This window comes from Somniosus microcephalus, chromosome 32 (genome assembly GCF_052327205.1).
Source record: "Somniosus microcephalus isolate GS21.2 chromosome 32, FLI_Smic_1.0, whole genome shotgun sequence".
Taxonomy (NCBI): domain Eukaryota; kingdom Metazoa; phylum Chordata; class Chondrichthyes; order Squaliformes; family Somniosidae; genus Somniosus; species Somniosus microcephalus.
The window spans coordinates 33062028-33074620 of NC_141018.1; the positions used below are offsets into that span (position 1 = coordinate 33062028).

At 46.4% G+C, this 12593-nt stretch overlaps 1 protein-coding gene across 1 annotated transcript in view; it reads right to left on the reverse strand.

The window, feature by feature from the left end:
• LOC147097392 (tetraspanin-3) overlaps window positions 1-12593 on the reverse strand; it is a 53141-nt gene that overhangs the window by 27865 nt on the left and 12683 nt on the right. The window contains exon 2 of the mRNA XM_085972337.1: window positions 1846-2037. Within this exon, the coding sequence (XP_085828463.1) occupies window positions 1846-2037 (192 nt within the window). The remainder of the gene's footprint in view (window positions 1-1845; window positions 2038-12593) is intronic.

The following is a 12593-nucleotide window of genomic DNA, read 5'->3' on the forward strand; positions in this document are numbered from 1 at the left end:
GTCAATTATTTAAAATTAAAACATTTTTTCCCCACAGGTTTTTTACTTTTAAATCCTTTAAAGGTAAGTTTATTTTTAGCCCCTTTTTTTCAAAAATTATTTTTTTCAAAAATTTAAATTTTTGTTAAATAGTTATTTAATATGTCATTTATAGTTTATTTACAAAGTGTGATTTAAAAAAAAAATTATTTGAAGGTAAAGTAGTTTTACAGCCTCAGCATTTATACATTTTGACAGGTCTATCTATCAAGACTTATGAATGGAGCATTCCCTGCTCCGATTGGCTGCCTGTTGCTCACATGATCCCAGGGGACGCTTCGCACTAACTACGCCCCTGGGACACGCCAGCATAGCGCGCCGGCCTCTGGGACAGGCCTCAGAGAGGAATTCCACGCAGGCCAAGAGGTCAACTGCCGGCGCGCTAGGCAAGTGTAGGTCGGGGGCTTGCAACCGCGCGCGGGAAGCCCCCGACCCGAATTTCTGGGCCATTGTTTCAGTACAATGAGGTTAGCACAATGTACACCTTCAGCAGTACTGGTGTATTTCAAGGTTCCTGATTGATCCCCTTGGAGGCCAAGACACACACAACAGTTTGTCTGGAATGTGTAATTTGATCCAGTCATTGTCACAATCTCCAGAGCTCAGTGCTAACACAACTGCTTTCAAAGAACAGACAGGGCTCATCCTCCTGGGTTAGGAGCACTCGCACTGCCACATTCAAATAGGAAAGGGCGAGGCCGCGGAGGGATTTCAACATGAGGATGAGAATTTTTAAATCAAGGCGTTGGTGGACCATGAGCCAAGATAGGCCAACGACCACAGGGGTGATGGGTGAATGGGACTTGCTGCATGTTAGGATATGTGCAGCCGAGTTTTAGATGAGCTGGTCACCATCAGCAGCTTCCAAGTTATCGTTTTGTTAAGGTTTTCTTTAAGCAAGTACTGATTTCGCAGATGAGGAGGATAAATAAAGCAAGAGGGCTAATGAGGAGAGATGTGGAGCCGTTATTGTAGGGCGTCTCAGTTACGTAAACTGATTCGCTGCCCTGCAACATTAGGCTCAGTAACTTTAAGCCAGTTTCTTCCAATGAAGTCACCAGCATGCACCACCTATCCACATAAATCAACCGAAAACCAGTTTCCTAATGTCTCACTTGCTAAAGATTGTGCAACTCAGGCCAAAAAAGGTCCCAAGTTTGATTTGCAGCCTGTGATGAGTTAGCCGATTCAGCTGGTGGGGTAGCAATAGGAGCACTGTAACTGGCCTCAACAAAGAAAGCCAGCCAGTGTTCCAGCCAGCATGTGGAATGAGCTCAGATGCAATGTACCCCAGGGTAAAAGTGCCTGCCAACATTCACTCATTGGCTGTTTTTAATGAAGTACTGGAGGACAGCTGGCGTTGATGAAACCGCAGCTCAGTAGGAGCCAGAGGGGAATAAACTGGAAGGGGGAAGAATAGACTTAACACCCTTTTTAAAAAAAAAAAATGCTCCACAAATGCACGGCCATGCCTACAAGCAGCAGCAGCTTAAGCTCTTCAGGTTAATCAGTGGTTTTTCCTTGGCTCATTTGTCATTTCTTCCACACAACGTCCAATTTGGTTCCTTCAGATTGCCAATGTCCGTTAACATAGGGCCCCAGAAACTAGAACTCAAGCCAAGAATGATATCCAACTAGCATTTGATCCAAACAAGGATCTTAATTTCAAGGCAAAAAGATTTTAACGTGAGATTATTTTAACTGCATTTCAACTCTAATTTTAAAGCTGCAGCATGCCTTAAGACAGCACATTTTACTTGTAAATGAACCCATTTGTTCAGATATAGCATTACTCGTCCAACTTACAGTTGCCAGGCCACAGCGGCTTTCACGGATCGTGGCACAGCAGCCAATCAAACCGATGATAAACAGGAGCGCCCCAACCCCAATGATGACAACCGCGGGGATCAGAGTGTACACATCTTCAAAGAAGTGATCGTAGTCATCGTACGTAATGAAGACATAGGCTCCCACGTAACACAGGATCCCTGCTGCCGCCTGTAAAACAATATTTTAAAAAATGAATACATTGAATAATTTGCAATTCCGTATGTCTGCAAGAGCCAAATTTGAGAGAGAGACTATTCTGATCAACTAGCTGTATGATCTTTGACCACTGGCTCCAGTTTTATTTTCTTGGGATGTGGGTGCTGGCAAGGCTGCCTTTATTGTCTGTCGCTAGTTGCCCCCAAGCCTTCTACAATCGAGATGCTGTCTAGGCCACTTCAGAAGGCAGTAAGAGACAACCAGTGTGGGACGTGTATGCCAGACCAGATGGCGACTGCAGGTTGCCTGTTCTGAGCAGCTGGGTTTCTACAACAACCCAGCAGATTTCATGGTTATTTTGTCCCCGTGCTCGCCCACGATTATCAGATTTATTGAATTCAATCTCACAATTTGCTAGTCCAGCGCCATAACCGCTAAGCGACTGTAGCCAGAGTGTTCTGCAGCTGGTAGCCAAATAAACCAGTTTGCTAGGGAAACCGGTTTTCCACCGGTCCTCGACTCTTGCCACAAGTTTAACTTTGGCCACTAGCGGGGGGCAGCATGCTCTGCAAGGATTTTCAGAAACTGGTGATGCCATGACTTTACATTACAATCCTATTGGGTACACGCCACCCTCTCCACGACAGCATGACAACATGGAGAGAGCCTGGCAGGTTTTAAGTGATATGATGTCATCTATAATCATAGCACACATTGAGTATGCGGAATGGGCAATTTCTCGTGGCGTGCTGAGCATGTGCAAACCACGCCCCCCACCCAGAGCTCACTTTGCCACCAGTTCCAAGGAACGCTACCAGCAATCTAAAGTTATGAGCTGTACTGATTGCCAAGGACCCAGTTAGTAGCAGAACAACAGGAAATAGGAAAATACAGGACAGGAAAAGACTCTGCAGTCCATCTGACTGGTCCCAAAAGCTAATACCGCAATCAGCTACTCCCCTATGATCGACCAATTCTCCCTTAAATTTTCCACCATCAGCCTCTACGGGCAGTCTGGTTCACACATTCACCATCATCTGCACAGTTAAATCTAAACTATCTGCACAACTACCTTTATCTAACTGTGAGCTTGTGTTCCCCAAATTGTAGCAGTCTCAAAACATATTACTGGGGTTGAATTGTCGATTCCCTGAAGAATCTTGAAGGCTTTAGAACCTTCCCTCAAGCCTTCGGTTGTCCAGAATAAACAATCTGCTCCATCTCTCCTCATAGCTCAGAGATGCCATTTGGTGGACCTCGTCTGCCTGGACAGAGGTCCCGAGTGGTTATTCTTACTCTCTGATCCACAGTTTTGACACGTTGGGAAGATTAGCTCAACTAAAAACTCACCATTTTATTTCAACACAAAGTGAAGAAGTTCCAGAACGGCACTAGCTCGAATCACTTGAGCGGCGTTACTGAAATCAGTGGTTCCCAAGCTTTTTCTCATTGCAGGCATGGACAATGGAGCCTCAGCGACCAAACGCAAAATTTGAAATCAAGGTTTCCATTCACTTATATGTCAAGTTGCTGACACGGACAGATCTTGGTGTTCCAACAAAGCAGCCCGTTTGATTGACACCCCATCCACCACCAGCGCACCGTGGCTGCAGTGCGTAGCATCTACAAGATGCACTACAGCAACTCGCCAAGACTACTTCAGCAGCACCTCCCAAACCCGAGACCTCTTCCACCTAGAAGGACAAGGGCAGCATGGGACCACCACCACCACCACCTGCAAGTCACCCTCCAAGTCACACCATCCCGACTTGGAAATATATCGCCGATCCTTCATCGTCGCTGGGTCAAAATCCTGGAACTCCTTCCCTAACAGCACTGTGGGAGCACTTTCACCACACAGACTGCAGCGGTTCACCATCACCTTCTCAAGGGCAATTAGGGATGGGTAATAAATGCTGGCCTTGCCAGCGACGCCCACATCCCATGAACAAATTTTAAAAATGTATCCAATGAGGCAACATGAGGGACAGCCCTTTGCAAACTTCCTGCCACACAAAACTCAAACAAGACAGCTCAGTGACTAAGAAATGTAAACACAAACATGAGTGTTGCTGGACTTCGAGGGACAGATTGCTCACGGGCACATATGGCCCCATAGGCTGCAGTTTGGCCTAAATTGTAAGGAGGGGGGGGGAGGAACATAGGAACAGGGGGAGGCCACTTAGCCCCTCGAGCCAGTTCCGCCATTCAATGAGATCATGGCTGATCTGCGACCTAACTCCATACGCCTGCCTTTGGCCCATATCCCTTAACACCTTTGGTTAACATCCATCAATCTCAGATTTAAAAAGTTAATTGATCTAGCATCAATTGCCATTTGCAGGAGAGAGTTCCAAACTTCAACCACTCTTAGTTCCTTATGAGTAAGCATCAATAACACTTTAGAATCATTTAAATGGCACTGATGCCAAGTCATATGGAATAGGCAATTACAGTGCCTCATTAAAATGGAAAATTAAGCACTGTGAAATGCAGAATGCTGGAGGTATGATACTACCAACACATTTCAAGAGCACCCTAGCAACCAGGATGCTTTCCATTGTTTCGATTTGACAGAATCATGGCCAGAAAAAAGATGGCAGCTGGTGGCACCTCATCTCCTTACGGCCTGCTGCAGGACACTCGTGCGATTTACCGAAGCCCGGCGGTTAGGCACATTAAAAGCGGGCAGACAGGCAGGACTGGCTCCCTGCCTTTAGCCTGCAGCAACAGGAGCCAATGAATCCGGTGCCAATGGTTCCCCTCTAGGTTCAGCAGTTTATATTTAGGAGACAGATGGCGGATGAACCACATGCTTGCAGTTTGCTGTGTTTATGGATGCTTTGGTAATTGAGCAGAGCTACTGTAAAGTGCATTCCAGTCACCATCTTAAGAGTCAACATCCAAGGGCCAAAATATTTTCCCATTTTGTTCCCCAGACACTGACTTTTGTTGTGCATTCAGAATTTTCTATTTTTATTTCACAATTTAACTTGCTTTCACAAATTATTTTTCTTTGCTGTCTCCGAAAAGCCCAGACCATGGGGCCCGTCCTCTAACCCCTTCAGATGGCTCACAATTAGTCTTCAGATTGCTCTTATCCACCTCAAAAAAGGTTTTAGCCACGACTTTTGTGCATTTAACCCCCTCCAGGAGTGCCTATTACCCCCGTTTTTAAACTCGTGTTGGTAATTCCAAGAGGAACTCACAATTGACCAGATTTCCCAGCAAGTCCTGGAGCAAACCTTGTAAAGTTTCTGCCGTTTTCCCCAGTTTTGCTTTCACAATAGAAACCCACTCATTTCCACCAATTTGGTTATTTTAACTAGCTCAATTTTCCCACTTTCCCAGATATAGAAAGCTGCTCTGATTTTGTAATCCATCCAACTGCACTTCTAGATCAGCTAGGCTGCTGCAGCAATATTAGTCACTACTACTGTGTAGAATTTGTTGAAGAGTTTCAGCTTTGCTCTACCTTTAGTTCAAAAAGCACCAAATTAGTATTGGTTGGGCTCAATTTAGGCACTCTAGGAGAATGCATAAGCTTCAATTAAACTTGAAAGAACTGTCCCTTTGCCCCAAGTCAAATTGCTCCCTAGCAGCTCGCTCCGGACCAGAAAGCATGCAGCCTCTGTGTCCTGTTCAACTATGAATCAAGTTTCAAATCCCAAGATGGCTTCCTTTCTCTCTCTCAGGCAGTCCCTCGGAACCGAGGATGATTTGCTTCCACACTAGAAATGAGTTCTCAGGTGACTGATGAGTCCAATGCGGGACCTACAGTCTCTGTCACAGGTGGGGCAGACGGTGGTTGAAGGGGCGGGTGGGTGCGCTCGGCTTCCGCTTGCTCCCGGTGAAGAGAGACTCGAGGTGTTCGGCGCCTTCCCGGATGCTTCTCCTCCACTTTGTGCGGTCTTGGGCCAGAGATTCCCAGGTGTCGGTGGGGATGTTACACTTTTTCCAAGGAGGCTTTGAGGGTGTCCTTGAAGCGTTTCCTCTGCCTATCTGGGGCTCTCTTGCCGTGTCGGAGCTCCGAGTAGTGCACTTGTTTTGGGGAGTCTCGTATGGGGCATGCGGACGATGCGGCCTGTCCATCGGAGCTGATCGAACGTGGTCAAAGCTCACCTCTGTAATGTCACCCATTTCTGCCCAACGTCATAACTACTTAATCCCTCACCCATGGTTGTTACCTTCAGACGCAACCTCGCCAACACTCTCGAGAGCCCGTCTACACAAACTTCAACCTCCAAAAACGTGGCCTCCCCAATCCTGCTCTGCACCGTCCTGCTTGCCCATCAACCCTATTGCCACTGACCTCTGATGGCTCCCTGTCCCACAGTCTATCAAATTCAAAATCTTCACTCAAACTTCTATATAGCGTCGCCCCAACCTACGTAATGGCAATTTGTTCAGAAATGCTCAGTACCAAGCTGAGCTGTATCAAAGTTTTGGAGATGAACAAAGCAATGACAAATGATTCAAAGTGTTCAAGAACAGAGATCCAGAGGTGTGTAACACTAACATGATCACCAGTATGGTGAGAAAGGAGGAAAGGCAAAGTGTGGTTGATCTGTGAAAGAGAGTTAGTCCTCTTCCATTCCTTTTCCTAAAAGCTTATAGAATCTTGCAGCACAGGAGATGCCAGTACCATCTCTTTGAAAATGCTATCCACTTAGTCCCACTCCACTATCCTTTTAAAGACATCCGTTTCTCTTTTTAAAATGATGATACAGCAAGTACACATACTACCTTATTTGCACTTAAATTGCATCAGGAAACACTTAAGTATTCATTGAAAAAAAAACTTAAAATCGAAACACAATGGTTCCATAATAAGCCTGAAGTAGGGTCCAGCACAAATCACCAAAGCAACTAGCTCCATGTGCACAACGCAGGTCAGACTCAATTCTCAATAGAACGTAATATTGTGAACAGGGCACTTTGTCTAGTACAGCTTGCATACCAAGTACCAGAATCCTTCATTATCGCAGTTCTGAAACAGACAGAGAAAGGCACTTGCTACATGATGAACAGACAATGTAGGCACCTGCTGATCCACGGGCCAAACTTAAATCTTTAAAAGCATTCTCAGGAGGTGTGGCTTTGAAGGTCAAGCGCAGTGCAAACATGATGCAACTATAGCAATTTGGTATCGCGTTACTATAATCCCTTTCTGCATCCTGTTGATCTAAACACGAGCATATGGTTAGAGATGCCAGAGCGAATGGGATAAATATCGTTATCCATCTTCCTTCTCCCATCCAGGCTGGAGAGGGAGGGGAGAAAAAGGATTCCCAACCCAGTGATCCCTGCTGGAAAGCATTTGTGGGTAAATATCAGTCAAGAGCGGGGTGCCAAGTGCTGAATCGGAGTGTATTGTGGGCAAAGTGCTAATATTCCCAACAGCTCATAAAATGTGAACGTCACGATTCAATTAAGAAAACCCTGTAAAGTAAAACATTTTAAATCTGAAACGTGAGCATTTTTAGTAGGATTGCTGGAGGATTTATTTTTGCCAACTGTCTCCTTTCCTTTCCTGAAAGAAGCATCTCTTCCAGCTTTTACATGGAAGAAACTGCGCATGTGAGACAATTTTAATGGGCCACGCAGCCAGTTAAAAGGGACCTCGCACGAAAAATAAAATTTAGAGTGAACTTTGCCAGCAGCCCTCGGGTATCTCACCCAAATGACGTTTCTTTGTGTGTGTAAATAATGAGCATCGGTCAGCCATTCGACAGTCGAGAGTATCGCAGCATAGCCCAATCCAGTCCATACCAAACATCCGCACACAGACATTTCACCAAGACTCACTGGAGAGCAATCAGAGGCAGGAATGCTGGCTGATGCCTCCTCTCTCTGTCCCCATGCCAAGGGGAGCCGAAGCAAAACATTGCACCCCAACGCGCGAGAGCAGCCAACACAGCGTAGACTGGAAATCAGATCTGAAACCTACCATCTGTACGGCTTATTTCAGGTTGCGCCTTTACCCACTAGGTTCTAGGTCACAGGAGGAGCTTTGTCACAATACTTTTAAACTAACCCAAAATGAAATTTGTGTAGATCAAGTGAGAAAAACCCCAAAGACAATTTCACAGTCTAAAACCCCCAGCCCGTGAACACCCTGTATGAAATTAGTTTGGGTGGGTGAATAAAGATCCTGCTAGGCGTAAACTGCAACACAAACCTGCTCATAATTTTATACATCAATGTCTAAGGATGTCTGGAAACTGAAAGTTGAGTCATGGAAAGATGCAGTGTTCAAATTGAAAAAGGAATCGGAAAGTTCGTGCCCAAGCCAAGAATCTCAATGTTAGGGTCAGGAATACTCTTCCACCTTTAGACATCAGCAGCAGGCACCCCCAGGTCCAAACTGCCACAGTCGAACAGTTTGACAATACTTGCTCGCTATGCACACGTGGGGAAAATGGCCATTTGACAAGGTGCCAGAGAGCAGCCAACAACTATATACAAGCAGCATCGTATTCAAAAGCGAAAATAAAGATCTAAAATCCAAACTGTAAAGACTTGCATTTATTCAGGACGTCCCAAAGCGCTTTACAGCCAATGAAGTACTTTTCTGAAGTGTAGTCACTGTTGTAATGTAGGAAACACGGCAGCCAATTGCACACAGCAAGCTCCCACAAACAGCAATGTGATAATGACCAGATCATCTGGGTTTTCTTTTTAAGTGATGTTGATTGAGGGATAAATATTGGCACTGGGGAGAACTTTCCCTGCTCTTCTTCAAAATAGTGCCACAGGATCTTTTACGTCCACCTGAGAGAGCAGACAGGGCCTCGATTTAACGTCTCATCTGAAAGACGGCACCTCCGACAGTGCAGCATTCCTTCAGTACTGCACTGGGAGTGTCAGCCTCGATTTTTGTGCTCAAGTCTCTGGAGTGGGACTTGAACCAACAACCTTCTGACTGAGGCGAGAGATCTACCCACTGAGCCACAGCTGACACGGGAGGGCAGCTCAATGGCCGTGTATAAATGCACTTTGAGGAATGGCATTGAGCTAGTAAGACCACGAATATCCCAAGTTCAACCTCGCATCTGTGCGGTTACACCATCTCAGAAGGAGCAATAGTTACCTCAACAGAGTGGAAACAAATTACATGGTTCCTGGTCACACTCCAGCAGCCCATTTATTTGTTCACTGGATATGCCAATGCTGGCAAGGCTGCATTTATTACTCACCCCTCGTTGCCTGAGGGAGTGATGGATGGGCTGCCTCTGAACTGCTGCAGTCCTTGTGGGGATGGTATACCCACAATAGTGTTAGGTAGGGAATTCAGGCCCTGCCAACACCTTGCACAGGAGAATGATGATTACTAAAGACAGAAGCAGCTGCAACAGTCCTCCAAAGTTAAATAAACCAGCGTCAAACACTTGTGGGACTGTATGCAACCAACTGCGTGGGTGACACCAATGGAAACATACTGCAGCATTAGATGCCACCGCTCAGAGAGATTACAAACAATATACTCATTCAAGTAGCTCTTTCAGAGCAATGAATGGTACTGTGCTTAGTTTTATAGGATTCTCAATTTGTAACACATATAATTTAGTTGGAGTGACCATCATTGAGACAAGCATACAACCAACAGCGCTCCAATTTAGAACTGAATTAATTCAGTTTACAGGAGAGTGTCCAAAATAAACATTAGTACTTCTCAACCACAAAAAAATCCAGAAGTTAAACTCTTTCTCCATTGCAATTAAGCTCAATACAGATGTACTGTGAACAAGGCTCTCGATAAGTTTCAGAACAGCACCAAAGGCTCCAAAATGTTTCCAGCAAGTGGAGCCATTCCTTCCAGTTCTGCAAGAACTGCAGAGCTATAGACATGTCCAGACAAGCTCGAGGAACACTGCAGAGCAAAGGCTTTGATTCAAATATGTCAAAGTTACTTGTAATTTTAAATCTTATTCCTGGGTGGTAAAGTACAGAGAAATTCACTGTATTTGTGCCGTTTTAAAAAGCCATCCTTTTTGTATTATGTTGACACCCGCACGCTACACTTCATAAGTGTCCCAAAACAAGCGCTCTACTCGGAGCTCCGGCACGGCGAGAGAGCCCCAGGTGGGCAGAGGAAACGCTTCAAGGACACCCTCAAAGCCTCCTTGGAAAAAGTGCAACATCCCCACCGACACCTGGGAATCCCTGGCCCAAGAACGCACAAAGTGGAGGAGAAGCATCCGGGAAGGCGCCGAACACCTCGAGTCTCTTTGCCGGGAGCAAGCGGAGGCCAAGCGCAGGCAGCGCAAGGAGCGCACGTCAACCCAAGCACCCCTCCCACCCGCCCCTTCAACCACAGTCTGCCCCACCTGTGACAGAGACTGTAGGTCCCGCATTGGACTCATCAGTCACCTGAGAACTCATTTTTAATGTGGAAGCAAGTCATCCTCGGTTGCAAGGGACTGCCTAAGGAAGAAGACACTTCATAATTATTGCCTTCCCATTCCTTTGGGCTAGAAGGACAGCACAGATTTCATCCTCAGTTTTACCAAGCCAAATCAGTGATCTTCATAGCCGCTAGTTTACATTAACCGAATAAGTTAAATTCGGTTTTTATTACATGGGAGCCCAGAATGTTTCCTGCTCTTTTGGAGGGGGTCACATTCTACAATTCTGTTTTTCCCCCCATGGATTCAAAAAAACAATGGGCTTGCCGAAAATATGCAAAAGGGGCTGCTACTTCCTATCATCAAAGTCAACTACTCTATTGCGACTCAATTTATTACATGTGATTCCAGGATTTACACCGGCATTTCGGGTTCTGCTAATCTGTCCATTCCACAATAAAACTGAAGCAACGAAAAAGTAAGAGACTTGCATTTCTATAGCACCTTTCACCACCTCAGGACATCCCAAAGCGCTTTACAGCCAATGAAGTACTTTTGAAGTGTGGTCACTGTTGTAATGTGGGAAACGCGGCAGCCAATTTGTGCACAGTAAGCTCCCACAAACTGCAATGTGATAATGACCAGATCATCTGTTTTAGTGATGTTGATGGAGGGATAAATATTGGCCCAGGACATAGTGTCACGGGATCTTTTACATCCACCCGAGGGGGCAGACGGGGCCTCGGTTTAACATCTCATCCGAAAACGGCACCTCAGACAGTGCAGCACTCCCTCAGTAGTGGTCAGTCTAGATCTTTATGCTTAAGAGGTGAGAATGCTACCAAATGAGCCACAGCTGACAAATTGGAAAACAATAGCCTTAGTAAGAAGTGGATAGCAAGTTGCCCACCCAAAAGAAAAGGGTTTAATACGAAGGGTTTCAAACCACTTTGTAATTTTTTTTCAAAGCAGTGAACTCGAAAGCTTCTCGGTGGATCAGCCATTTTATCCAGAGTGAGGTATGCAGAACAGAAAGGTTCCAAACTCGATCCCCCAGATTGCGCTGTATTAATTGATCTCAGTCGGGGCTTTATGGTAGCTAAGACAGTGCGGAGGGACTCGGGCCGGTTTGAACACAAGTACATAAGAACTTGGAGCAGGAGTAGGCCATTCGAGCCTGCTCCGCCATTCAATAGGATCTTGGCTGATCTACCTCAACTCCACCTTCCCGCACTATCCCCATATCCCTCAGTATCCAAAAATCTATTAATCTCTGTCTTGAATATACTCAATGACTGAGCAGCCACAGCTCTGAGGTAGAGAATTCCAAAGATTTACAACACTTTGGGGTCGATTTTCTGCCAGCTGTCGGGCAGCTTTCCAGGCGGCCGGGGGCCGAAAAAGCGGGTCGCAACCACCCCCCCCCCCCCCCCCGCCTGACTTTCGGACCGCCGTTTCTCCGCGACCCGAATCAGTCCTGCCCGCCGCCGGCGGGACTGGTCGTCGGAACACTAATGACCAATTATTACCTTGTTGAAGTAGATTTTCCGGGGCCGTTGCGAATTTGGGGCTTTCCCCACATCAAACACGCCTGCGGGGAACCCCACTGAGGAGACCTGGCGTGAAAACAGTTGGCTTGCTTGCTTGTAGCTGCAGGTCAATCGGAGAAGCTGCGATTTAAAGGGACAGCACTTGTATGTTGAAGGACCTTGTTGTTGCAGGTTTGGGGCTACTTCTTCAAGGCTTAGGCACAGCTGTGGAAGGTTGGAGCCTCACACACTTCTCCAATGCGATCTCCTGGGTAGCCCCTCTTGCCACCCTCACTCAGCGGAGGCATCTGCGAGAAGCATGGGACGTCTTTTTTACCTTCCCTTCTTGCCATTAGAGGATCTCCAGCGGCAGCGGCAGAACCAGGAACAGCAGAATCAGCAACAGGAGTACCAGGCTGCTGCTCAATCACCTGAAGCTGCACAGGCCAGAAGGGGCTTGAGAGCACCTTGCTGCGCTTTAGGGGGCCATGGGGACCCGTTTCTGCACTGGCAGTCCTACTCGGAAGGACTTCCATGAAGATCTGGTTTCTCTGTTCAACAGATGGCCAACGCTCCTCAAGAGATGTCATTCTCTTACGAGCACTCACCATGTTTTCCGTACCCTGGCGAGTTATCTCCTTCATGGAGGTTGCAAACCTTTCCATGGTGATGCGTTCATGCGCCAATGACT